This window comes from Tympanuchus pallidicinctus, unplaced genomic scaffold, assembly GCF_026119805.1.
Source record: "Tympanuchus pallidicinctus isolate F22 unplaced genomic scaffold, pur_lepc_1.0 scaffold13, whole genome shotgun sequence".
NCBI lineage: Eukaryota > Metazoa > Chordata > Aves > Galliformes > Phasianidae > Tympanuchus > Tympanuchus pallidicinctus.
The window spans coordinates 1,521,167-1,546,297 of NW_026294648.1; the positions used below are offsets into that span (position 1 = coordinate 1,521,167).

At 48.1% G+C, this 25,131-nt stretch overlaps 3 protein-coding genes across 6 annotated transcripts in view; all 3 read left to right on the forward strand.

Moving 5' to 3' along the window:
* Window positions 1–13,339, forward strand: part of MAMLD1 (mastermind like domain containing 1) — a 75,477-nt gene extending 62,138 nt beyond the window's left edge. Inside the window, exons 3-5 of the mRNA XM_052672967.1 lie at window positions 9,058–9,204; window positions 10,679–10,760; window positions 11,046–13,339. Coding sequence (XP_052528927.1) covers window positions 9,058–9,204; window positions 10,679–10,760; window positions 11,046–12,064 — 1,248 coding nt within the window. The 3' untranslated portion in view covers window positions 12,065–13,339. The remainder of the gene's footprint in view (window positions 1–9,057; window positions 9,205–10,678; window positions 10,761–11,045) is intronic.
* A 10,652-nt stretch (window positions 13,340–23,991) lies between these two features.
* The window catches only part of MTMR1 (myotubularin related protein 1), a 74,261-nt gene continuing 73,121 nt past the window's right edge, over window positions 23,992–25,131 (forward strand). Inside the window, exon 1 of the mRNA XM_052673130.1 lies at window positions 23,992–24,111. The gene's annotated coding sequence lies outside the window, so the exon portion shown is untranslated. The remainder of the gene's footprint in view (window positions 24,112–25,131) is intronic.
* Window positions 24,603–25,131, forward strand: part of MTM1 (myotubularin 1) — a 39,994-nt gene continuing 39,465 nt past the window's right edge. For 2 of the 4 annotated variants that reach the window (XM_052673131.1, XM_052673135.1), the window contains exon 1: window positions 24,603–24,681. The gene's annotated coding sequence lies outside the window, so the exon portion shown is untranslated. Of the gene's footprint in view, window positions 24,682–24,714; window positions 24,934–24,977; window positions 25,104–25,131 lie in introns of those variants that run through there. The other 2 variants (XM_052673132.1, XM_052673133.1) reach the window with 2 other exon arrangements.

Consider the following 25,131-nt stretch of genomic DNA (forward strand, 5'->3'; position numbering starts at 1 on the left):
AAGTTACGGGGAGGTGGTGGTGGACCTGAGAAGAGGGTGTTTGTAGGTGCCTGAGTGTTTTTTTCCGCCATGGATAAATTTTGATTTGAAAGGATCTCCTGCCTGGTAAGTGATAGAGAATGGTCTGTGACAGGGCTGGAGGCAGACTGAAGTCAAAGATGCAGGAGAGGGCACAGTGCAAAGTGCGACTGTTCTCACTGAGGTGAAAGCTCTCACCGTGCCATAGCAAGCTGTGCCCATGGCCGTTGCAGCACTGCTCCCACAGCACGTAAGGGGTGAGCTGTGGGGCTGCAGGGATGAGCCACAGATCTGTGGCCGGGCTGCGCTCTGCTGAGCTGCACTGCCAGGTCAGAGGCCCCAGGGGACCATTACATGTTGGTGTGGTTCAGTGCTGTTCTGAGGTGCAGCTGGCTGTGGCCGGACCCAGGGGTGTACGTAAAAAGGACATGACAAAATCTTGTTTGCAGTGGGAACCAGAACAAGGCCCTCACTGGGGAGAGGGCAAAGTGCAGCTCGGACCGCAGCGTGGCATGGAACCCGGCCCCTGCTGCTCCGGGGGCTGATCCTGTTTGGAGAGAAACATTCATGCATTTTGGGGGAAGCTGAGACGGAGAGAAATGAAGTGACCTGTCTGCAGGCACCTGAAAGAGCTACATATGGTAGAACTGGAAACCAAACCTGGTCATGCGAGCCCTGCTCCATAGGGCCAGGTTTTATCCTGTGACTAAGCCATGAAGCAAACTCACCTTTCGAGATCATCTCCTGTAGAGGTGGCTTGGGAGTGTGCCTTTAATGATCACATTTTCTGCATCTCCTTCTGACAAGCTGCGTGCTCACAGCCTCATGAGCCAACCACTGCTGTCAGTCCAAAGGGAAGTTTGCTTCTGCAAGGGAAGTCATCACTGGCTCACGTGCCTCAGTGCACATCTCGTGCGCAGGTGCGCCTGCAGGCAGACCTCTGGGATGTGCACATCTGTCCGAGTGGGGCTGCTGGGGCTCACAGAGCACACAGTAAAGGCTGTCGCACCATTACTCAGGAACCAGATGGCTGCATGCTGCACAGCGTATCTCAGAATCACTCTGTAAGCCCAGTGGTGAATTTTCCGAGTGCCCAAAGCGGGCTGGGGGCACTGCTGCTGCTGTGCTGCAGCCAGGCGCTGGGCCGAGGCGGATCCCTCACTGCCTCTGGTTGGTCTCAGTCCCACACTTATCTCCTGCCGCTTTATGATCGCACTCATGAGAATTCTCAAACTAATTTGCCTGGCTGTTCTGGGGGGAAGGGGTTGGCTTTGCTGTCATCTGGAGCAGCAGTCTCTGCTTCAGAGAAGGTGCTCCAGAATTTCTGGCGTGTCACATTTGATGCAAGCGGAAATTCTGTGTTCTGTTCGTGTTTGGTTTTAGCCTGCAACTTGGTGTGACGCATCTGAAAGTCATTTCTAGTCGGTCTCTTGATTTCGATGGACAAGCCTCCAACCACCTGGTAATGTTTTACCCTCTGCAGGGTGCACAGCAGCCGTCATTGTTGCTCACTGGCTGCTGGGTTTCTTCTGCTTGATGCAAAGCAGTCTCCCAAGCGTATGCTAATGCTGAATGGGGGGGTCCCAACTTCTGACCCATTGCTAATACCCTACAAGTCACATGAAGCTATCAAGGATCCTTGAGCTGGAGTTCAAAATGCCTGCGTTATCAGCAAATAAACATCACTAATTGCCTCTAATATGTCGCGCAATGGTTAAATGACAAGATCCTTATTAATATGCGTGCATATCAACCTTTTCAGTGCATGTGAGGGGGAGTATGAAGTGGTAAAATTATTTAAAATTAGTGGGGAATATTTACAGGAAGGCATAAAGAACTGTCAGTCGAGGAAAGCAGCATTTTATGTTCTTGTCCCGGATGACCTTGTTCCAAGGACAAATGGGAGCCTGATGAAATGAAGCTGCAGATGGCTAGTGAGCTCAACTCTGTAATAATGAAATGACACAGGAAAAAAAATGAGACATCTACAGTTTGTAAATACAATCTGAATGGAAGGGGAGAAAAGGAATTTTTAAGGGGAGATGGAGCCGACTTGGTTACAGCAGTTCGGCTTCGGGTGTTTTAATAACAATTTCCATTTTAAAAAGTAATGGTCTCGCTCCTTGTTCTCGGTGCTCAAGGTCACCCTGTGTATCTTTTCACGCGCTTTTAAAACTTGGATCACGAGGACTACCTGCTCCTGGCTTGTTAGTGTCCACTATTTCAGCTTACTGCTGCTCAGTGGATTTTGTTTGCTAAGTTGTGGGGCAACTTTCAGCGCCGGATTGGGCAGCCCCGATTATAACCGCGCCAGGGGTGTGAATGGTTTCATCTGCTGGGAAGCGAAGTGATGCTTTGTGCAGGTTTGCAGGCGGAGCGCTTTGCCAAGTGCAGCTTTGCAGCCAGGCGGGCTCACGGGGCTCAGCAGCTGCCCTGCAGCCTGAACCGGCGCAGGGAATTTCGGGAGCTTCAGCTCAGAGGAATGAAGCCATTCAATGCCTTGTGTGACCCAGAGCACCGCACTGCAGCTCACAGTGCGCCGTGGAAGTGGGCTTGTGAAGGACTCACTTGTATCGTTGGAAACCAGCAAAGATCTCAAGATTTCCAGGCTTGGACTTTGTTAGAGTGAAATCTTCACTATTGTTTGGTGGGATATTCCTGTTCTCTCTCCAGCCCTTGAATTCCCCATGCAGCCGATGCATTTCTCCCAGCGGGTGCTGAGCTAAGCCAGCTCCCTTTGCATCTCAGCCATGCTCTGTTAGGGAGCACGCCTTGACGGAGCACTGTGGTGACTCGAGTCAAACCACTTTACAGACACTAGATGCTGTAGTTTGTCACTGCAATTCGTGCAACCTTGTAAAGACAGGCAGAAGGACTGCCGGCCAAAATTGGGTGAGATAAATACAGTTTTAGATTATCTCATTGAATTTATAGGCAAGCTGCCCTCCATGAGAACGAGAGCATGGTGTCAGGGGTTGGAGAATCATGATAGCTGTACAAGCCAAATAGAAATATTTTGATCTTTGCAGAGTTCAGTTTTGTGTCCTGACTGTATGTTACACAGACATGTACAAAGCCCCTGTCTCTGTACCTCTTGGTCACTACGCCTAAAACCAGCAGTCGGTCTGGGCCAAAGGATCTGCTTGCAGGGGGTGCTGGAGGCTCGCCCCGTGCTGCCGAGGAGCTGTGTGCCCTGTGCACCCACTCTGTGACCCGTGTTGTGCCTCAGGTTCCTGTTTGCCACGCTGCCTGTGAGGCTGGGGTGTTGCAGTCCTTGATTTCACCTCGCGTGCTCCAGCGTACATTTCCACCTAAGAGAAAATTGCAGCTGCAATAGTTCACTCGGGATTATTCTGACTTTCTGTTATTGTGATTGCTGCTTTCGTTCAGTGGCGTGTTTCTGTTGAACAAAACCAGCTCTGATATTTTTGATATTTGCATGGGAGTTTTAACTAATTTGTTTTTGTTTTTGATTTAAGACTCGGTTTCCATCTTACATCTGGGTGTGTTTTGACAGGTACTTTGAGCACTCTGGTGAGGTTTTGTTGGTTTTGTTCTGTTTTTAATAGCGTGAAGGAGAGCAGCCATACGGAAATGGGGATTCCTTCTGTGCTGCTGAAGGGAGGAGCTGCTGGTGCAACTGCCAGCCAGGTGTGGAGGGCTTCTCTGTCCCATGTGGAGGAGGACAGCCTTTCAAGGAAGCTGTGCATGCTTGTGAATGAGCAGAAAGAAAAGCTGAAAAGAATTTTCTTTTTAAAACAAAACCATATACTAATGGGTCACTTACGGCCTTCAAACAAAGTCTTTTCCTGATAGCCTCAGGATAGTCTTAGAAACCTGAGTCTGCTAGCATTTCACATGCTCGTGTATCAAGGAAATGGGTGAAAGATGGGTAGAAAAGGATCTGCTGGGCTGCACAGCTTGTTTTATCTGTGTCCATACATTTTGTTAAAACAAACAAGCAAACAAAAAGCTTTGGAGCATTTTTGAACTGAAAGGCTCAGTTTTATCTTGAAGAGCATCTCTGAACTATGGGCAGAATAGAGGGAAAAAGAAAGAAAACTTCCGAAGAGCAAACAGAGTGTTTTGTTAAAGGCAAGTGGCTGAGCAAGAAGCATGCAGAGCCCCGAGGACGGGGGAAGCAAAGCATAGCATCTGACAGACGGTGCTCTGCCCAGTGACCTGGTCATCCTGCCTGCTTCGTTTGTGTGCCGTGGCCACAGAGATTCAAAATGTGAGTCTGTAGCTGGGCCCGGTGTCCTCCTTGGTGCAGATGGCATCACGGCTTGCCTGGAGCCACAGCAGGTCGTTAGACAGCCGAGAGTCTTTTGTGGCTTCACTGTGGCCCAAGACGCAACATTCACAGCCATGCGATGCTGTGGGTGAGCCGGCTTGAAGCGCACTGCCGTTCCAGCAGTTACCTCGGCAGTCTTTGTGCAGTGCTTGCACCTGGTTGTCGTGGCTGTGGCCTTAGGAGAGAAAACCCACTGTGGGCACGAGCGAGGGAGCCTGAAACCAGTGGTTGCATTTCCTCAGCAGAGTGCAGAACTCTCCATACATAACAGATGTTCTTAAAATACAGAACAAAACTCAGTTAATGAAACTTCACCCCACCCTAGAGAGCATCTGCCCTGCATCGAGTGCAGATCCACTGACAGGATTATTTATTATTTATTTTAAATTGTTATTTATTATTATTTTATTCTATTTCATTTCATTTTTTTCCATGTGATGTCTTGGTAAATGCTTCGACTTAAAGCTATCTTTGGTCACAAAACATCCAGCAGCATAAAGCAGTTTTTCCACTCCTCTTACCTGCAGCCAACATCTACCCTGAGCTACCCATTCCCTTTTGTCTTTTCCTTTTATTCTGCAGTGCTGTGGCTCTTTTCCTTCTGCTATAAGATAGGTGATTACTAGAGTCAGCTGGATTCCCCCTTTAGTGTGGAGGGAATCTTTCTCAAATCAGTAATGCCTTTTGAAACGGAAGAAACTTTTTAAATGCAGCTACTGTATGAATCTTTTATTAGAAGCATTTCTGTTCCTCCACTGCTGGTAACACTTTCATATGGGAAGTACAGTTCTTCACCTACTCTGCAAATATCTCCTGCAATTCACCAAGCCGGGTGTCTCTTAGTAACCTTGCTGTGACCTGCTTATCTGTTGGAACCACAAAGAACTCCGTCTCTAATTAGTCCATCTGTTAACTATTGAAATTCACGGCTTGGTTTTATTGTCTGGGTCTGTAATGTAATGCAGAGCGGTCTCACCTGGCAGCTTATTCCTTATAAAGCACATGAGCCATTTTGGTGCCGACAGCGCTCTCTTCAACATGGACAAATGACTGTCCAGGAGCCTGCAGTCCCCTTCGTGCCCCTGCAGAAATAAAATGTACATTTCCAATTGCTCTGGGCTCAACTCAGTAGAACATGTGAATTTCTTGGTTATATTCTTTAGAGTTACACTGTTAGATGTAGCAGATGGGGAAATTTAATAATAATAAATGAGTGTACTGTTTTCACACAGTCTTAAAAAACAATGAACACTCTTTATTAAAGAGGGATTTTTACGTATTTGCCAAAGTGTGATCAGAGCTCTAACTCAGATCCTCAGAAAGTCTTGCTTCTAAATCCTTTTTGGACTGTTTGTTAATGAGGATTCAGAGGAATTAGGGGCCATAAATTGCTTCATTCTCACTTAAGCCACAGAAGTGGTTACTGGATGTCTGTCTGAGCGGTAGGCACCGGCGCTGATTCACTGTGCTCTCGTGGAATGGCTCATCGTCGTGCTTCCTTACGGCGGTTGTGCATCTCCTGTGCGAGGACGTGGAGGCTGGGTGGAACAGCCCACCAGTGATGCTGGAAGGATGCAGACCCATAGCAACAGGCAGTTGTTCTCAGTGGGAGTGTTTGCACTGTGTGCCCGAACGCTTTTTTGGACCAGACCCGCGCTCATACATTTGGACACAGCCGTTCGCAGGTGCGTTTCGCACAGTCCAGCAGTGTTCCCCCCTGCGCACGCCGGGCTGTTGTGACACGCCGCTCTCGCTGGTGTGTGCCGCCGCTTTCACCGTCGCCATCAGCGCCTGAATACAGATGCAGACAGTGGGCGTTCCTGCAAACCTGCAGCCCGATTCTTTGCTCCTTGCTCTTGAGGTGAGCACGTGGGATCCCCAACTCTTGAACACTGGAAGGCCCTCAGCGCCGTGCGGGAGCTCCGACCTGCTGTGTGGCCGTGCGCCGAGCAGCAGCAGCACGTGCTGTCAAACCCAGCGCTGGGTGCCTGCCATTGCCTGGGGATTCTGCCGATCTGATGGGTTGTTACAAGTTTCTGGAGGGAAAAGTGACCATCCCCCACCAACGTCCGCGTGCAGACCCGTATGTTTTGCAGACGTGTGTTTGCTCCTGCTGCCAGCCTTCCCCACTGGACGATGGAACCCTCCTCTCTTCGCTCCCCTCGTGGATTTAAATGGGACACTGAAAGAGAGTTGAGCTACGTTTATGGCGTGTTCGGCTGGGCCATAATATGGGAAAGTGATGTTTCTTGGGAAGTGCTGAAGAGGAAAAATGCTTCGAGTTCATTAACCTTTGGTCCAGATAGCAGTGTCCTTTGGACTACACCAGAGCTATTCTTAGTCAGTGTTTACACGGTTATTTGTTATTGTAAGGGAATGCAGTAGTTCCCACTAGTGGCGAGAAGAGAGAACTTGTTTTTTTTAGGTTAACCTATATGTGAACTGTAGATGGAAAGATTTTGAATTCATTCCTCGTGTTCCTACCCATGCTATTTTGTCCTAATTTCCCCAAAAGCAACATTTAGATGTATAGGTTGTTTCTTTATCTGCTAATTAAGTGTTATACAACTTTGCTCTGAAAAACTCAGCAACCCATTCTCTGCATTTGCAAATGAACTCTGCTGATTGTCGTTATTGCTGTAGAGTGCTGCAGAAAATCCCATACAATTACACCGCAGCGCAGGAGCCGCAATCAGTAATGTGATTTACACTTCTTTGCCATTAATAATATGGAAAAATCAACGTTATTTTCTTGATGATGTTTAGGAAGAATTAGAATGAGGTGGACATGATTAGGCAAGAGACTTTAATGTTAATGACTTGTTAACGCGATAGCCCTGAGCTAGACATCAGAATGATTGTCCCTGCACTAAACTCGTTTGCTTCAGTAAGCACAGACCCTCTGCACGCAACAAGACAAGTTGGGAGGAAATTGGATAGATGGCAGGGATTGTGGTGGTAGGAACATTTCGGTGTCTTTCATGTGCAGAGTACACAAACTGAATCCCTGCACTTTCAAATATTCCCCTAGAGGCAATCTGCATTATTCAGAGCTTAACTGTGGCTACAGAATACTGTCTGACATGAAAGCAGAATGCTGGCTTTACATGAACTCTCATATTTACATCTGTAGTAAATCATATTTACTTTTTTTCCTCCCCTCCCTCTTTTTCTGTGGGAGAGGGAGTAAAATGGGTAGGAGGGAAGGGGGAGGAGGAGAGTTGTCCAGCAGGATTGTAAGCAAAGCACCAGTAATAAAGTCTAGTCTTATGAGACTGCCCATGAATAGGAATGATAATGAGACCGGTGATGAGCTGCAGGTTTGTGTCTTTTAGTAAATTATCTCCCAGGCATTTACATTTCATCAATTGTGCTTTTGCATAATAGGCCGAAGAGCTACAACAAAAGGAGGTACCATAAAAATGAGTAATTTCAGTGACCTTCTTGGTAATCGCCCTTACAAAGAATGTCTGGGAAGGTGCTGGGTCGTTCCTCATGGTGAAGCTGCCGTGGAAAGGCACCCCGGGCCCGAGGAGCCTGCCTGCTGATAAATGTCTTGCAGTGCTTTCTTTTGGCCACCCTGAAACATGGCTCGTATCCTGTTTTCTCCATCTGAGCATGCCTCTAATTGTCAGATGTCAAAAGGCAACTACCATTTTCTTCTTGCTTATCTCCTGATAACATTGATTCTCAAACAAAGGATGTGGGCTTCCATTCTGAAAACAAAGGAAGCACTGCCTAGCTAAGGATGCTGGATATAACATACATACTTCTCCCTGCCAATAATAACAAACCATCGTAAATAATGTAGAGGCTGGATGTGAAAATGGAGGAAGGGGGATGTACTGGTGCTGCTGTGCTGGGGCATGGCACTTGCAGGATCACTTGCTTTCTTGTCCTTGATGAGGCCTTGATGTCTTCCCTTGTTGTTCTCTTGTATTTCCCTGACAACTGGCCAGCTTGTCAGATATTTTGACTTTTTTTTTTTTTTTTTTAATTCTTCTGCCCTTTGGAGTTGTGTTCATGGTTCATTTTTATGCTTTTTTTTTTTCTCATTCCCCACAGTGCTCTTTAAAGGCAAGTCCTCAGCTGGTGGAAGCCAATACAGCCAGGAATCGAGAGAGCTGTTTAGTACCTGGCCATGATCTGACCCTGTGTTTTTGTATGTTCTCTCCTTTCACAAGTAGCTCCCTCCTTCATTGCCCCGCCGCAGAGCCCACAGGAAGCATTTCAGTTCAGGTCCAGCTCTTCCTTGTCTTTCAGGGTCTCTGATCTGACATTTCCTTTTCCATTCTTCAGCCTTCGGTTTTCTGTTTTCTGTTACTGTAGGTTTCTTCTTTATATCCATTTATCAAGTCCTACCTGATACAACTTTCCTTATGTCTTTCAGTGTAACAGTTGGGGAACTGGTGGGAAATATGATGCTTTACTCACATCCCTTCTGTCAGCTAGGCAGCCACGTGAGTCCAGTAATCGTAGTGAATCAGCCCCGTAGCCCTGGGCTGGTCACAAAGAACTTCAGGTTCATCTTTTGCCTCCCTCATTTCTTGTGCTGACCCCCAGAAGCCGGAGCAGTCACCTGGCGCTTGCTGTCACACTGTGCCCCGTGGGTCCATGTGAACCCACAAGGTGTTTGGCACGGAACAGACGAAGACCGGAGAAGAGGGCATTAGCAGAGAAGAGAAAGGCTCCTGTTGTTGTCTCCCTGATGAGATTGATTTTCTTTTTTTCATCTTTCTTGGCAGGATCAGAATCCTGGACTTGTTGCCAGACTTCAGGAGCCGGGCTCCGTCCCAAGTGGAGGCTCTGTGCCGGCACCAGCCACGGTGAATGGGTACACCATGAGGAACCATTTACTGAAGCAGCAAATAATGAAACGACAGCTGATGCAGGTACGGTGCTGAGTGCTTCTGTGGGTTCCTGTGCCATCCACCTCACTGGAAGGACAGGACTAACTGGAATGGGAAAATCACCAGTCAGCAAACACCGAGGAGTGACCTAGGAATTGCTGGGTTGAGTCAGACTAGGGCTGTGGTGCATCCAGGCTGTTATCCCTAAAGGAGGCCAGGGCCAAGTGCTGCTCAGCAAGCCTGAGTTCGGCTCTACCCATTCGTGTGCGAGGAAAGAATTCAGTCATCTCTGTATCCCTGCTGTCGTGTTGGTCAGCCTCAGAGCTGGAAGAAAGACACAGAAAAGGGAGGCTTGAAGTCAGGCCTAGGAGACACGTCCTTCTCTTTCTCTTTGATTCTCTGGAGATCTCCCAGAGCAGATGATAAACCCAGTACATCCAGTACTGGACTTGGCTGTTCTCATTGGGGACAGAAGTCCCAGCGCAAGGCTTGAAACGTGCTTTGTGAAGGAGCAAGGGTGAGGGAAGCTCACAGGGGGCTGTGTGAGGCAGCACTGAGCTTGTATCTCTGGCTTTCTGAGCTGGGTTTGTGGCAAGGCTCATTTCTTTGCTGGGAAATGATGTGAGAAGCAGTTCAGTAAAACTCTCAACTGTCCTGTTCACTGATAAAATTCCCTTCCAAAAACAACTGTACCTCATTGTCATCAGTTGGCTTCAAGCTTATCTGAGCTGCTCTGGCACAACAGAAGTTCAGCAAGGCCTCAGCTTGCACCATTCGTGGGAAGTTCCCTGAGTCACAGCTGCTGTGCACAGCAGGGACACGAGCGTGGTGGTGGGTTCTGGGGTCAAACAGTTGGGGAGATGAATCAGGGCACTTGGAGAAAGCCAGTAGTGCTCTGCTCAGGGAGCAGCTTCTGGGATCCAGGGCTTCCTGTGGTTCACTGCAGTGTTCTGGTGAGGAGTGGCAGCTGGCACCGCAGGCAGTCCACATCGGAGAGCTGTTCTGCAGGCAGGGTCGCGGCCACCAGCAGCCTCCTGTTTGGCATTGCGTCCCTGAAATGCTGCTGCCAACTCTGTTCACTCCTAGGCTCTTGGGCACCTTTTGTCCCCGGGTCAGGTACTCCCACGAACACATGCAAACAGCCCAAGAGGCGCTGGGAAGACACCAGGATTTCTCCAGCCTCTGGCAGCACCATACTTCAGTCATAAGCTGGTGAACATGAGGGTCTGTGTGTTTGTCCACCTCCCCCTTGGCCTTGAGCTGCCTGCACAGCTTCTGCTACAGTCTGCACTTCCAAATGCAGGGCTGTTTAAGGACACCTCTGCAGCAAGGGGGCATGTGAGCAATTAAGATCAGCTCTGAAATGAACTGAATGAAATGAAGTCTGGGCCGAGTCTCATCAGAGGGATGTGTGTGAAAGGTTGTTAGTGATGACAGTGGCTGCACTTCGAATGTCTGCTGCCATTTCTGTTTGTCAAGAAACTGCAACCTGACTGTTATTCCCCTTGTTTTCCAGGAAAAGCAGAGACAAAACATGCTGGGAGTAACATCTGAGCAGAGGAATTTGTTTGCAGCTCAACAGATCAATCAGTTTCAAGGTAAGGGGGGAAGTGGCTTGCTTTGCAAAGCTTAAAGGAGCCAGAGCCTAGGATCTGATTAAATACTCAGTGTTTAATCATTCTCCACATTTCCCATAAAAGTATTTCCCATTTTATCATATATCATGAGATTTGCCCACATCCTTATTGCTTCAGTAATAACTCGTCACAAAGCACGCAGAGCCCAGGTGGTAGAAGCTAAGCATGGAGAAGCAGCCATTAGGGATGTGCCGTGTTTTCGGGGTGAAGGTCTGCTCACCAGCTAACGTGTCTCTCTGTGTGCAGCTGTGCAGCAGCCCATTCCTGCTGACTGCAGCCAGCCAATGCCAGCCCCTCCGCCCAACCACCACATGCTGCCATCGAACCCAGCCATGCTCCAGAGCACTTTGGGCACCAGCATTACCCCAGTCACTGCCAGCCAGAGCAGCGGAACGATGGTGATGATTCCACACAACCCTGGCAAACAGCAGGCGGTTTTTCCACCTAATTCCGACTTTAACATCCCGCTGCGGCCGAGCCAGAACTCACTGGCCATGAACTCAGGGTGCCAAACCGTACACGGCCATGCAGCGGTGCAGCCGGGCGTGCCGATGGCTGGCTTTAATTCTGGCTCCTTGGTGAATCACTCGGCAGCTCAGCAGCACTTGAGACAGCCGAGTGTGCCAAGAATCCCCAACGTCTATCCCAGCTCCTCTGCCCAGATGTGGACGCCGACTGCGGTGCCAAGAATGCCAAATCAAAGCCAAATGGATACCAGCATGCAGCAGTTCTCAAGTAACGCTCTTTTCTCCAAGCAGAACGTGCGACCAAGTGCATCGGGTCAGCAGTTCTCCCAGCAGGCTGTAGTGCCGCCTAATCAGATTGCTCCCGGAGTGCAGGTCAGACAGATGCAAAAGCTAAGCATGGGACAGCCTGGCCAGGGCTTGAGCTCAATGAGTAATCAGAACTTGAGACACAATTTAACCAGGGGACCGCTGCCAGCTATGAATGTTATGAAATCGATGCCACAGGGAGTGTCCAGCTTTAACCAGCTCAATCCCTCCGCGGGCCTCGGCCCACCAAGCTACCCCTCTGCGGGGCAGCCGCCCGACGCCTTCGGCAGGATGAGCGCGGCTGCCGAGCTGCCGCAGTACGACTTCGTGCCCCAGCACAGCAGCAACGTCCTGCCCGCCAACTGCGCTGATACTGACTTCCTTGACTCGCTCATGAAGAGCAGCAGCAGCAACGACGAAGAGTGGTTGAACAACCTGACAATGATAGATGACATTTTGGGGCAGCACGCTCAGAGCTCCGGACACGTGTAGCTTGGAGGGAAGCAGTCGCTTTGTAAATACCGTACGTGTGACTTTCAGGTGCGGCTCGTGGCCCGTGAGAGCTGCCACTTCTTTCAGTACAGAGTGAATAGACTCGGCCAATTCTTTGCCTGCATCAAAGTTTAATATTGGCAGTTTTTCATATCAGTGTATATATTTGAATATTTTGTAAATTATGTTTTCCTAAACCTTAAATGTAGAAGTATTTATACTTCTTTGCTGGTCTGTTTGTAAATAAATCTATAGCATAACTTTTGGTTTTATTATAGGGATTTCATTATACCTTGTTATAAATATGCAAATAATATTGTTAGTTTCAGTAATACTGTGTATTACAGCATAAAATACTTATGTTTTTGACATAACTTAACACATGAACTAGGGGTGTCGTTGCAACCAGACTATGCAGAAACCAAGAGTGGCATCTGTTCTCCCGCATCAAGAGCAAAGATCGAAAAGTCGCATTGAAAACGAACCAATACATGTGAAAGGAACTGCTGATCGACTCGTAGCTCAACCCTGCAGCCTCACAGAGGGGTGTGGGTCCGCCCGGGGCCCCCAGCACAGTCAGGAACCTGCCGGCAGGGATCCGCTGCAGGATCAGGGGAAGTCCTCCACCCGGTACGCTCCGGTGTGCTGACTTGGCATCGACAGTGCACCTCCCGTTGTCCTGCAGTGAGGGTGCACTTGTGACGCTGCGGCTGTTGACAGGGGTGCATGTGTGTGTGTGTGTGTGTGTGTATGTGTGTCTGTGTGTCTGTGTGTCTGTGTGTGTCTGTGTGTGTGTGTGTCTGTGTGTCTGTGTGTCTGTGCACCGCAGCCGGCTGAGGGGCAGCACGTGGTGACGCGGGTAAGGCGACGATGCCGGTCTGACATCGCCAAGGTTCCCTGGCCGCCGTGTCCTTCGGTTCTGGGTTGCACACCTCTGCCGTGTATTTTTGTAGCGTACAGGTGATTTGTTCCTGGTTTTAAGGCTTTTCATAATTTCTGTTTTAATGTGAGACTTTTTTCAGGGGAAAAGTCTATAAACATGAATAGTTAATTTTTGATGTTTTTCTGTCAGCTACTATACTGTCCTATGTATATTTAAGAGTCTGTTTATAAAAGATTCGCTGTACTGTAAACTTAAAATGTTCATACTTTGTGTAATCATATTTTAATAGTCACATCATACTTCGCAATACATTTGTAATATAACGTCAGCTTCAAGCACAGAATGTTTTTTTCTTCATACCATAATAAACTGCCAGGGGAAAATTGTGTATATTTCATGTGCTCATTTCTTAGCTACAACGTTCTGTACCTACCAGTATTTGAACTAATTTGATTGGCCCCAGATGCTACGATGTCCATTTAGTTATGTGCACAAATATGTGTGCTTTAACAACCTTAAAAGAACGCGCAGATAGCATCTAGAACTGTCTCATCTAACAGAAGCAGCTGCCACCCCAGATTTCCAGGGCTGATGGGGAAAGTGAGCAGTGCTGCCCTTCATCCCTCGTGTGCTGGAGGACATCACCTGGGGGATTGCGTTCACGTTATCCATGCTGGAGGAAGGTGATGGGTGAGGTCAGCCCAGCCTGTGTGAACCCTTCCTCTCCAGAACCTTTTCCTCCAGAGCCATGGACAGAAAGGAGCTCCTGAAGCTACAAGAGAGTAGGGCTGGAGGAGCGCACTGCTGGTCTGTTCCCAAACAGCCTGGTCCCACAAGGGATGCGGGTGTTTGAGAAAGCAGGGCCAGGATGGGAGAAGCCATTTTTCAAGCAAAGTAAATCGGCCCCACCAAACAGTTGCCCAAATTAAGCTATAAATTCAGTGAGGCTATGAATGAGAAAGAAATGCCTGCCTGCTCGCAGACAGCAGTGAGGGGATGAATGCCTCTGAATAAGTCTGTGATGGGGACAAAGGTGAGTTTGTTTGGCCATGGAACTTGGCAGCGCTTCAGCAACTTTTCTGCTGTGAGCCATGCCCTGCTCTGAGTGTGGGCCTGGAGCCGGCACGGCACGCAGGGGGATGGGAGGACTGCTGCCCACAGGTATTTCTTTAGGAGAGTAAGAAATATAACAAAAACAGCCTATTTTCATTCCTCTTTTTGTTTTTGGCAGTGAACCTTTCAGTTGTGCAGAGCTTGGGTAACAGATGCTGGGTGGGAATGTCTTCTGAAGCCAACTCTTTCCAACCGAGTTTATGAAGCACTGTTTATCTTGTACCTGAGTTGTGCACCCACTTGTTTGCACTCTTTTTGTCTGGTGTTGGAGCTGACTGAGCTCCTCTGCTCTCCATCTCAGGCCCTCGTGTCTCAGCTGGGTGCTGTGAGGAGTCGCAGCTGTGCCACACTGCAGGTAAGTGCTGTGTGATTATCTGCAGTGTCTCTGTGGGTGATGGATCTCAGTGCACCTCAATGGCATGAGCCTGGGCTGCTCTTCTCCTATGTGAGCTGTGGCTGTGGCTGGGCAGGGTGCCTCCATGTACAGACTGGCCATGGAGAACCTCAGCAGCTGCAGCACAAGCCCTGCACCGCTGATCCGCAGCAGTCTGTAACAGGCAATGATTCCATCACAATGAGTTGTCTGCTTTTATCCTGCAAGAAGTACCTTTGTACTTCGCCATCCCTTTTTCTTCTCTTGTTCAAGTGTGAAAATGCCCAAAGTCTGGACCTTCCTTTGCTTCCATGCTCCATATCACCAAGAGCAGTGGGTGCAGCAGTAAGGCAGTAAGTCTAAGCACATCGGCAGGGTCCCCCTGTGTGTGCTGCGGCACAGAGCACAGCTGGGGCCACACGTCAGCTCAGCCTGCAGCCCAGGCCCACTGCATTTGCTGCTGTGGAAGCGCAGAATGGGTTTAGATTTTAAAATAGTCACAGGAATGAAGCGTCCACTGTTAAAAGCCGTCATTTATTTCCCAAACAAGTTACGTCACCAGGCTGCCCTCATAATTACAGCCATGAAAACAGAGGCAAAGCAGTAAGCTTTTTCCTCTTGGGCTCTAACATAACATCAACTACCTATAAAGGGCAGAATTTCCACAGTCTTGAGCTCACTAAGAGCTCATTTGTCTGAAAGGTTAGTGGCACAGGTAAGTCAGACTTTAAATTCTCTACTTACTATGGAAAAATCCTTGTGGATTGTATCAATCTAAGCCAGCCCACTTTTTACAAAGGCAAAACAGAAAAACACACTCATTCCTATAAAAAGAAGCACCCAGAGAGCTCCTAGGAACAGAAGCCACGGGAGCCCATCAGGCAACTTCCCTGCGCAGCCCAGCCCTGACTTATGCAGAACCTGAGCCATGCTGCACGGTGGCTCTCCAGGATTGATTACACGTCTTGCTTAAGAAGCTTTCAACAAAGGAAGCCGTGCTGATGCTGAAGTGTAAGGTCAAGTTCTCTCATGTAGGATGTTGTAAATCAGGAGCCATTCCACTGCCTGCAGCAGGGCAACCCCTGATTTATACCAGTCCGGGGGCCGGGGCGAGCACCTGGCAGGGGCTGGCACTCACTGTTGGTGCCACAGATGTGCCCATAGCCCATGGAGAGGGCCTGGAGCGGTGCCCAGCGCGGGGAAGGCAGGCGTGGGGCGGCGCAGCCTGCGGTGCACGCTGTGCAGGTGGCACAGCCCCACAGGGACACTTGTTCCTGCCACATCTACCCACCTCCCTATGTGAGCTGAGCTCGGGTTTTGGCGCTTAATAGCAATTTACTGCTCAGTTCAGCTCTGTTCCCTGCTATACATGTATAGCAACTTTGAAAAACACGAAGAAGAGTGTGAAAGAGGGCAGTATGTTTTAAATGCCAATAAGGATCTCTCTAAGGTGAGGTAAAACCCGAGTGCCAGTTGGCAGCTGCAGGAGTTACGGAGAACTGAAGGCTCTGTCTCATCAAGAAGCCTCCTGTGTACGATGCTGAGCAGAGCTAGGGAAAGGCACCTGAGTGAAGATATCGTCCTTGAACCAGGAGAGCTGCACTTAATCACAGACATTTGCTGTGCTCCCTCCCTGCTCGCTCAATGGATTTTGTAGCACAGCTAGGAAGGGAGGAAGGGAGGAAGGGAGGAAGGGAGGAAGGGAGGAGGGGAGGAAGGGAGAAAGGGAGGAAGGGAGGAAGGGAGGAAGGGAGGAAGGGAGGAAGGGAGGAGGGAAGGAAGGAAGGAAGGAAGGAAGGAAGGAAGGAAGGAAGGAAGGAAGGAAGGAAGGAAGGAAGGAAGGAAGGAAGGAAGGAAGGAAGGAAGGAAGGAAGGAAGGAAGGAAGGAAGGAAGGAAGGAAGGAAGGAAGGAAGGAAGGAAGGAAGGAAGGAAGGAAGGAAGGAAGGAAGGAAGGAAGGAAGGAAGGAAGGAAGGATCACTTGAAGTTCAAAGTTGGATTCGTATCAAAAAAGGGTACTATCCTTTGGTTGTTCTGATGTTGCCTTAATCCACTTTCAAGGAGCAAAGGCAGCGAGGTTCTGCCCCAGCTTGGTTTCACGTCCCAGCCATGCTGCCTTTGATGAATGGCGGGGACAGACAAGAATGGGCAGCGGCAGGGGGTGAGGCAGCCTATTTTCGCTCCCTGAGGGCAAATCAGCCCTAAACTATAAAGTTGTGATTTCTCTTTTTTCTTTGCTACTATAGTGCTGTGCTTGACTCCATCCAGCTGCAGAAGCACACTTTGTTTCCAGTTCACACACTGCTCCTTGTCCTCCCTGCCTGCTTTGTATGGCAGTGGAGGAAACAGAATTAACTCGCAGACCAGGGCCTGTGCTCCCTTCCTCTTCTCAGCCCATAAATTCTTATTCTCTTTCACCTATTAGCTGGCTGTGCTGTTTGTCTAGGCGGCTCCCATTAACCCCCTGTTTAAGTCTCACAATCTTTTATAAATATATATATTTCCCCATGCCCTTTCAGGGAGATTATGATGTGCACTTAGCAGTGGGGGACTGTGAAGCACAAAAGGCTAAGGACTCAAATCCCAAAGACGTTTAAGTACCTAATGAGGCAGACAGACAGCGGCAGGATTTTTCACGTGTACTTAAGCAGAACTGGTAGCCATGTCTCGTGGCCAGTGGTCTGTATCACCTTTGGCTGCTGTGCGCACGCCCGGACTTGGTTTCGCAGTCAGAGGATTAGCTGACTGTTGTCAGCTAAGGTTGTTTCAGTACAGCCTGTAGCAGCCAAAATCTGACCATGAGTCAGGTTCCTTTGCGTCTTCATTTTCCAACCTCAAAGCCGGCTGGCTCATCCTGGCCGTGAGGGGTGCAGCCCGACAGGTAGACAGTGGAGGGTGAGCCACTGGTTTCCCTGACCTTCTGCACAAGTTCTTCTCTTTGCTCATCGCCTGGCTCGCAGCAGCCTGGGATGTGGCACACCTCTCCCTTCTAGAGGGACGTGGGTGTAAGCTAAAGCCTGAGTGTTTCATTCCTCTTGGCCAACATCCCTGCCAACAGTCTCTCTGAAAGTGCCGCTCTGTGTCTTGAAGAATGAGTGCTGTCTTATTTCCGCTTCAAACCTACAGATCTTTGCCAAAGTTTTTGGTTTACAATTTTCCATGAGATGCCCCTTTGTATGCCTACATTCCCAGCCACTAAAACGTGCTAAGCCACACGTGGATCTACCAATACAGGTGTCCCTTTTGCCAGCATTATCCAGTTCATGTAAATGCTTCACCGTTGACCCAATGCTTCAGCTTGCAGGCATCTCCATGTTGACTGGTTTAAAAGCTCAAATGCCTGATACCTCTTGAGCTCCTTATGGATGGCTGACGTTCCCAAGAGTTTAGCAAGACACCGCCTGCAATCACCCTTGGCCTTGCATAAAATCAGACAGGGAGGCTCTTTTCGTCTTATTGCACCTTGAGCTCTGATCCCAAATGTTTTCATTCTAATTGTCTGTTATTCCTGGTGTCAGCATCCACAACAAGCTTGAAAAGAGTTTTGCCTCTGGCTGTGGCTGTAGTGATAGCTGTAGCACCTCTTGTCCATATCCAAACACAAACTGTAAGCTATTCTACAGAGAAAATATATTCTCTATGTGTTTTATGCGGTGCCCAATGCAATGCGACCCCGGTCTCTAGATGCTACCATAGTGCTACTAATAAATAATAACACAAAGATTAAGACTGCCACACAGAGACTTTCTGATTTGGTACATTAATTTCTTATTCTTTTCATGCTGTGAATGTAAGCTGTGGCTGGAGATACAAAGTGCTGTGAAGATTACTATAAGTACTCTGATCTTCTGAACCTTGAATGGAGGTCGCTGTTGTATAATAAATTGCATTAAAATATAAATGAAAAGAAATCATGTACAATTTTTCCACCAAGAATTATTCACAAGAAGCTTCATGGAAGAAATGACTGTGTTAACTCCAATAAAAGCCATTATTTCTTTCAGGTGGCTGCTTGAAGCTTTGCTAATTGCCTGCAGCAACCTATATCAGAATCTGATGTGATTTTCAGGGCTTCCAAAGACCACGCTTGTCTCAGTGATTTTGTTTCACTCATTAGAACAAGTGAAGACATTCTGCTTCACAATAAAATTATTTTCTGCTATGCATCCAAATGTACCGATGGGGCAGCTCAGCTGATCCACAGCAGCACAGCTCTTTCAGTATCACAGGAATGATATTTGTTCCCATGGAAGTCAACAGGAAAACCCTTACTGCCCTAGCAGCTGTCAGAGCAGATTGTCTGAGGCCTTAATGCACCATCTAAAAGGGTAAGTGCCAAATTTGGGGCCCTTCCCATTGCTTAATGGCCTCACAGTTTACTGATGTTGCCCATTTTACAGCCTTATCTGGTGGTTAGCACTCCAGCCATGCTTAGTTATGCTGAGTGTTCCTGGGGAGGGGTGATGGTACTTACCTGAGCTGAATATTTTGAGAACGGTTTTGGTAATTTACGCACTTGAGGTTAAGGAAAGTACATCAGTTTCTTAATGGTTTCATTCTGCAATTATCTCCTGCTCATATAGCTGTGAATAAGCACAGCCACATAAGTGGAACAGCTCAGTCTGGTGGGCTGCAGCTACCACTCACATGAGGATTCCTGCTAACACCTTGAGTGCCAGATTGTTTTTAACCCTGCCAATAAGTGGCAATTTCCTCTAACAATAGGAAAGAAAATTGCAGCAGAAAACCCATTTCTCCTCACCCACTGTGATACATTTAGGCAAACTGACTATGGTTGAGGGTTTCTTTTTTATTTTAAAGAGTAACACTTAAGAATAACAAGATTAGATCCATTTTCCCTACAAAACATAGCTGGGGTAAATATGAATTAAACCAGCGTCAGTTCAGCATGAGTTTTTGGAGAAGCCAGAAGAAACCACTTCTGTTAACAATGTGATATAAAATACTTTCATGAAAATCAAGCAAAAATATATTCTGATCTAAACAAATGCATGTTTCTATAGAGGAAAAAGGGCTTTCCCACTGCGCATCTTTCTACAGGCTCCCTGCAGAGCCCTGTGAACTCAGGATTCTTCATGTATAGCCTCTGCAGTCTGCTGCCTGGAATTTGACTGAATTTCGAAGCTAACCCCTATTTTAAGGAGAATGGCTGCTGAGAGGGGCAGCACTGCGTTTACGAAACGCAAAAATATGCTGCTGTGAGCAGTGAATGCTTGTGGATTCCTGACCGACCCAGACTGCCTGACCAATCTTGTTGCCTTATATGATGGAGTGACAGCATCGGTAGAGAAAGGAGGATACCCTCCTTTGATACCATCTACCTGGAATTCTGGAAGGCCTCAGATACGGTCTCACATTACATTGTTAACTTTAAACTGGGAAGATAAAACTGAAGGGGTAGACTCTTCATTGGGTAGGGAACTGACAGGATGGTTGCAGCCGGAAGGTTGTGCTCAACGGCTCTCTGTCCCGGTGACCAGTGCTATCTCCCAGGGGTCCATCTTGAGAGCGGCGCTCTTCAGCAGGGAGGGGATTGTCCCTCTCTGCTCTGCCCTCATGAAGTCCCATCTGGAGTACTGTGTCCAGGCCTGGGGCCCCCAAAATCAGAGAGACAGAGCTGCTGGAGCAGGTCCGCTGGAGGGCCACAGGGACCTCAGAGGGCTGGAACACCTCTCCTGTGAAAAAAGGCTGAGGGAGCTGGGCTTGTTCAGCTTAGAGCAGACTCCGGGGAGAGCTCATTGCGGTCTTCTGATACTTAAAGGGAGGTTACAAACAGCAGAGGCTTTTCACACAGTCTGATAGTGATAGGACGAGGGGGAACGGTTTTAAACTAAGGGAGGGCAGTTCAGATTAGATACCAGGAGGAAATTGGTTATGCAGAGGGCAGTGAGGCCCTGGCACCCAGAGCTGTGGGTCCCATCCCTGGAGGCACCCAGAGCTGGGCTGGGTGGGCCCTGGGCAGCCTGAGCCGGGGGGCAGCCAGCCTGTAACGAGGGGCTCTAATTGGATGATCTTTAAGGCCCCTTCCAACGGGAGCCATTCTATGATTCTACGATTCTATCAGCCGCTGGGACTTTTGCACTCTGAAACAAAGACTATTTCTTTATCGAGTACGGATTATCTCTGTTCTGACAGCCTGCGTAGTGTAAATTGACATACGTAAAATAATGCTTAAAATAACTCTTACATGCTGAATTCTAAGGGATTCGGTGCTACTGTAGCTGAAGTGGTGCATTTGTGAACCTTGTCACGAACAGAAGGGAAGAGGGTTTTTTACACTGATAAAACTGAGGCAACTGTGAGATAGTTTTACAAGGTATTTTAGCTTTTACCACTTGGCTGCTGCTGTTTCAGCTGCCCTGCATCACTTGAATTCTTTTGGGATTTGAATGAAACCTCAGCCCTTCAGAGAAATTCAGTTCTGCTCAGACCAAAGCAAAGCACTTACCAGGTATTAGTCTGAAGGGTATTTCTGTTTTATGAGCTATATTTACACACTTAGCAGGTCACTTTCTGTTGCAATTTACATTTAAGTGCACTGGAAGCTTATTCCTTTGTGTGCTATTTAATTTAAGAGGATTTTCTTCTATTTCTCTTAATTTAGGACAGTGCTCTAATGGTGCTAAAATTAATTCTACTAATAGTTCTGGTAATTTGGTGGATATTACTAACTTCCATTCGCTTGGTTCCTTTCAACCGAATTCATTCCAGTGCTTTTAAAACCTTTTACTAACTATGAAAATCAGATATGATGTATCTGAAAATGAGTTTGCCTTCCTCTGAAATGCAGCTACTTTTCAAATAAAATATACTGACTGCTTCTAATATTTGCGTGAAGGAGGTGTGTGATCTTTATTTAACCTGTGTATATAATCAACAAGGGCCTGATATTATTTCTCTCTGCCTTTGAAGTAAAAAAATTAGCATCTAACAGAAGTCTATCTACTAGCCACAGCATGTGTGTGTGTGTGTGTGTGTGTGTACAGGTACACGTGCACACATCTCCCAGTTGTCATGTGCAGCCTTTGACATCAGCAGTACTGTGCATGCAAAACCTGGGTGCCTGAAGACTGGCGTCTGCCCGCCTTCACAATAACAATAGCAAGTATGCAATTCAGGAGGTGCCTCTGAAAATGCTTCCCAAAATATAATTGCTATTTCCAGCCTTGGGAGTTGCAGGATCCAGAAATACAACAGGCCACTTATATAACTCACCTTACTGTTGTGAGTCAAGCAGCACAGGGCAGATGTTTTTTAGGGTGCTTTAGGGTGTTTTATTTGGTAATATGTTACTTGATAAAGAAATGATTAGGCTAATTGAGGGAAAAGCTAGAAAGAAATAGGTTAAAGAGGTCTTAAAGTACAGCTTAAAATAATTAAATCTGGCAGTCTTTATTTAGCAGAGACAAAAATAAACATCAAGTTAGCAAACAAAGGACAGTAAAAGGAAACAAAGGGTATAAGTGGTGCAGCAAAAAAACCACTCATGTACACTATAGTTTCTAATATCTAACTTACAAATGGGGGAAAAATGTACACGTGTACATATGGACAAAAATATATACATTTAATACTACATTGTCTGTTTGTTTTTGTTTTTTTTTTGTCACAACAGCTATCACTAAGTGAAAATTTTTGCTAGGTAGATGGATATAAATCATCTTTACTTTGACTTACAGGCTTGATTTAAAGATGAAGAATCCCCACTTCCATTTATTTTTGTCCCTCTTCTCTCCAGAATAGTGGGAAAATCTGTTAATACTATTATCAGGTATGGTTGTGCTCCCAAACTGCACATCATCAGCCTCATAATACCTAGGTTTTCTCTGGCATCTCCATTCTGTATGAGTATTTGTTATGTTTATTATTTGTAATTGTATTTATCTTAGTGCTACACAGTCCTGTTGTGGATCAGAGTAAACACAAATGATTCCTCCCCTGAAGTGCTTTACAGCCAAAGAAATGGGAGAAAAGAGGAATACGGACAGGAGAGGCAGCACAAGGAATTGTGACTCTGTGCATTAGACATTACAAGAAAGAGAAGTTTTTAGTAATGTTTTGAAGACAAATGATCAGTAACTTTGTGGCTGTTTGGAGGATCCCTGGAAATCAAAGGCGGCCAAAAGAACACTCAGAGGCAGATGTTTAAATGTGTTACAGGCGGGCTGTGAAAACTGGCATCATGAGCCGAAGGGAGCTGCAGTGAGACCTCAGAAGCGAATGGAGATGGCAAGCAAGGTGAAGGCTATCAGGCCTTTCAAACTAAAAACACCTTAGTAAGAATCAACATGATAGAGTAGGCTGAGCCAATGGAGAGAGGAAAAGAGAGAAATAATTTGGTAAAAATGACAGACCAAGAAAAATGGCCTTTGTAGCTGCATTCTCAGTGGGTATGAGCAAGACAAGGTTATATTTTCCAAGGCCAAAGGAAATGATATTGCAGCAACAGAGATTTGAGCTATATGGACAGATTTTGACATAGTCTAAAATAGAAAGGACTACAAAAAGGTCTGAGTCAAAGATGATTACATACAGGCAGATAATAGTGTAATAGATTGAGTTCTTGTGGAAGAAGACACAGCACTATTTAACTATGCTGAGCTTAAAATGACATTAGAGTTCTCAATTAACCAGTTCTTATCCAGATGGTCCAGGGATTGGGTGGAGGTTGGAGTACTTGCATGCTGTCTGGGCTGATTATGGCCAGGCACCATATGCTGCAATACATGAGGAACAGGCTCAGAATTGCAGAGACAGCCAAAAAGTGTCCCAAAAATTAAATAACGTATGCTCCTGCAGATCCACATAGCCATTGGGTGAATCACTGGTCAGATTCAGCTCACACCTTACAAGCATCTGACCATGTGGACGTGGGGCTTGTGAGGCCCTCATGGCTGCATCCAGTAGGTGAAATTGCCACTTTAACATGGTGATAGTGACCCAAACCAAGAGTTTAGCACACCAGTGTGCATTAAAGAGGCAGAACTGAGTGGAAATTGTTGTTTGCACTGTGGCTGTGGCACGTGTTGTCTGGGGATAAAAGATAGACAAGAGAAACAATCCACAAGGAAAGGCCTGGTTACCACCTCCTGAAAGTTGGAAGGCATGAAAGAAGGCTTTCAGAAATGTGTTTGTAGATGGATGACAAACAGAAGAGCGGGGAAGGAGGAAAACAGTGTCATAGGGCAAGGGTAGGGAATATTTGATCTGACAGATTAATGTGGAGCAATGGATGCAATCACTGAAGGCCACATGGGCACAAGGCTGCAGCAAGGGATGGAACCAGTCTGGAAACAAACTGGGACACAAAACTGGGTTCCAGGGGTCAGCATTGAGTAATGCAAAACCAAACTTTTTATAATGTCAGAGAAAAACTTTAAAATGTGACCTGAAGGAAACCCTGAAAGAATGATCCAATAAGGATCTGCGAGCACACACTTGCATTTATCTGGACAATCAGATGTGTACCTATATATATGCATATATATATGTTCCTTACTATGAGAGTGGTGAGGTGCTGGAACAGCTGCCCAGAGAGGCTGTGATGCCCCGTCCATCCCTGGAGGTGTTCAAGGCCAGGTTGGATGGGGCCCTGGGCAGCCTGGGCTGCTGTGAAATGTGGAGGTTGGTGGCCCTGCCTGTGGCTGGGGGGTTGGAGGTTCTTGAGGTCCCTTCCAACCCGGGCCATTCTGTGATTCTGTGATCTGCAACTAATACATTGATTTAGGAATCAATCAAAGCAAAGCTTCAACATCGCATCAGTGAATTTTGTATTTTTTTCTTAAAAGGGTGAGGTCGGGATGTCCTAGAGGACAGCAGACAGGACTGCCTGCACAAAGGCGAGGAGTCCTTCTCCTTCCGCCCACTGCTCGCTCCTGCTTGTCACAGCTCGCAGTTCCGCACTGCAGCCAGCAGGCCGGTGTGACGGCTGTGCCCGTGACCGCCAACAGCCGCCCACCGACACCGCCGTCGCCTCCACACAGGACGCGTTTCCCACCAGCCCCGCAGAGCGCGGCCTCAGCCCACACTTGCCAGCGACCGCCCCCCTCTCGCGAGCGCCGCCCTCCGCCACTACATCTCCCGGCAGCCCCCGCGGCTCCCCAAGACCTACATCTCCCGGCAGCACCCGCGCGGCAGCATGGCCCTGCCCGGCGGGGCGGGCTCGCGGTGGGCGGGCCGCGCTCTCCGCCGCACTCGGGCCCGCGACGGCGACGGCGGCCGCGCCGCGGTGAGTCGGCGGGTTGTGCGCCGGGCAGCGCGGCGACCAAGGCAGGGCCTGTCCCGGCCTCGCGTCCCCAGCCCCTCTGGTGCCGGCCTCTCGCCGCCCCGCCTCCCTCGGTGCCCGCTTGCAGGGGCTCGGCTCGGCCTTCTCCGGCCCGCCGCCCTCCCGCGAGGCTCGGCCCGCCTCGCCTCCTCTTTCAGGGTTCACCTGTGGCCGCACGCGGCTCCCCGCGGCCCGGCGCCGTGACTTAGCTCTGAGGTACATTTGAACCGCAACCGTCGTCTTTGTCGCGATATGAAAACGTGCCGAGTGCCCCGTGTGCGGTCGCAGACTCGTGAGCCACTCTGCGGTCTGTTTATGACTGACTGAAGGATTGTTCTGGCGCGTGTGGCTTCCAGTGCACAGCGAGTGTTGCCAGCTGGTTCAGAGTAAGGAATGGCTCCGGAGATGACGGGT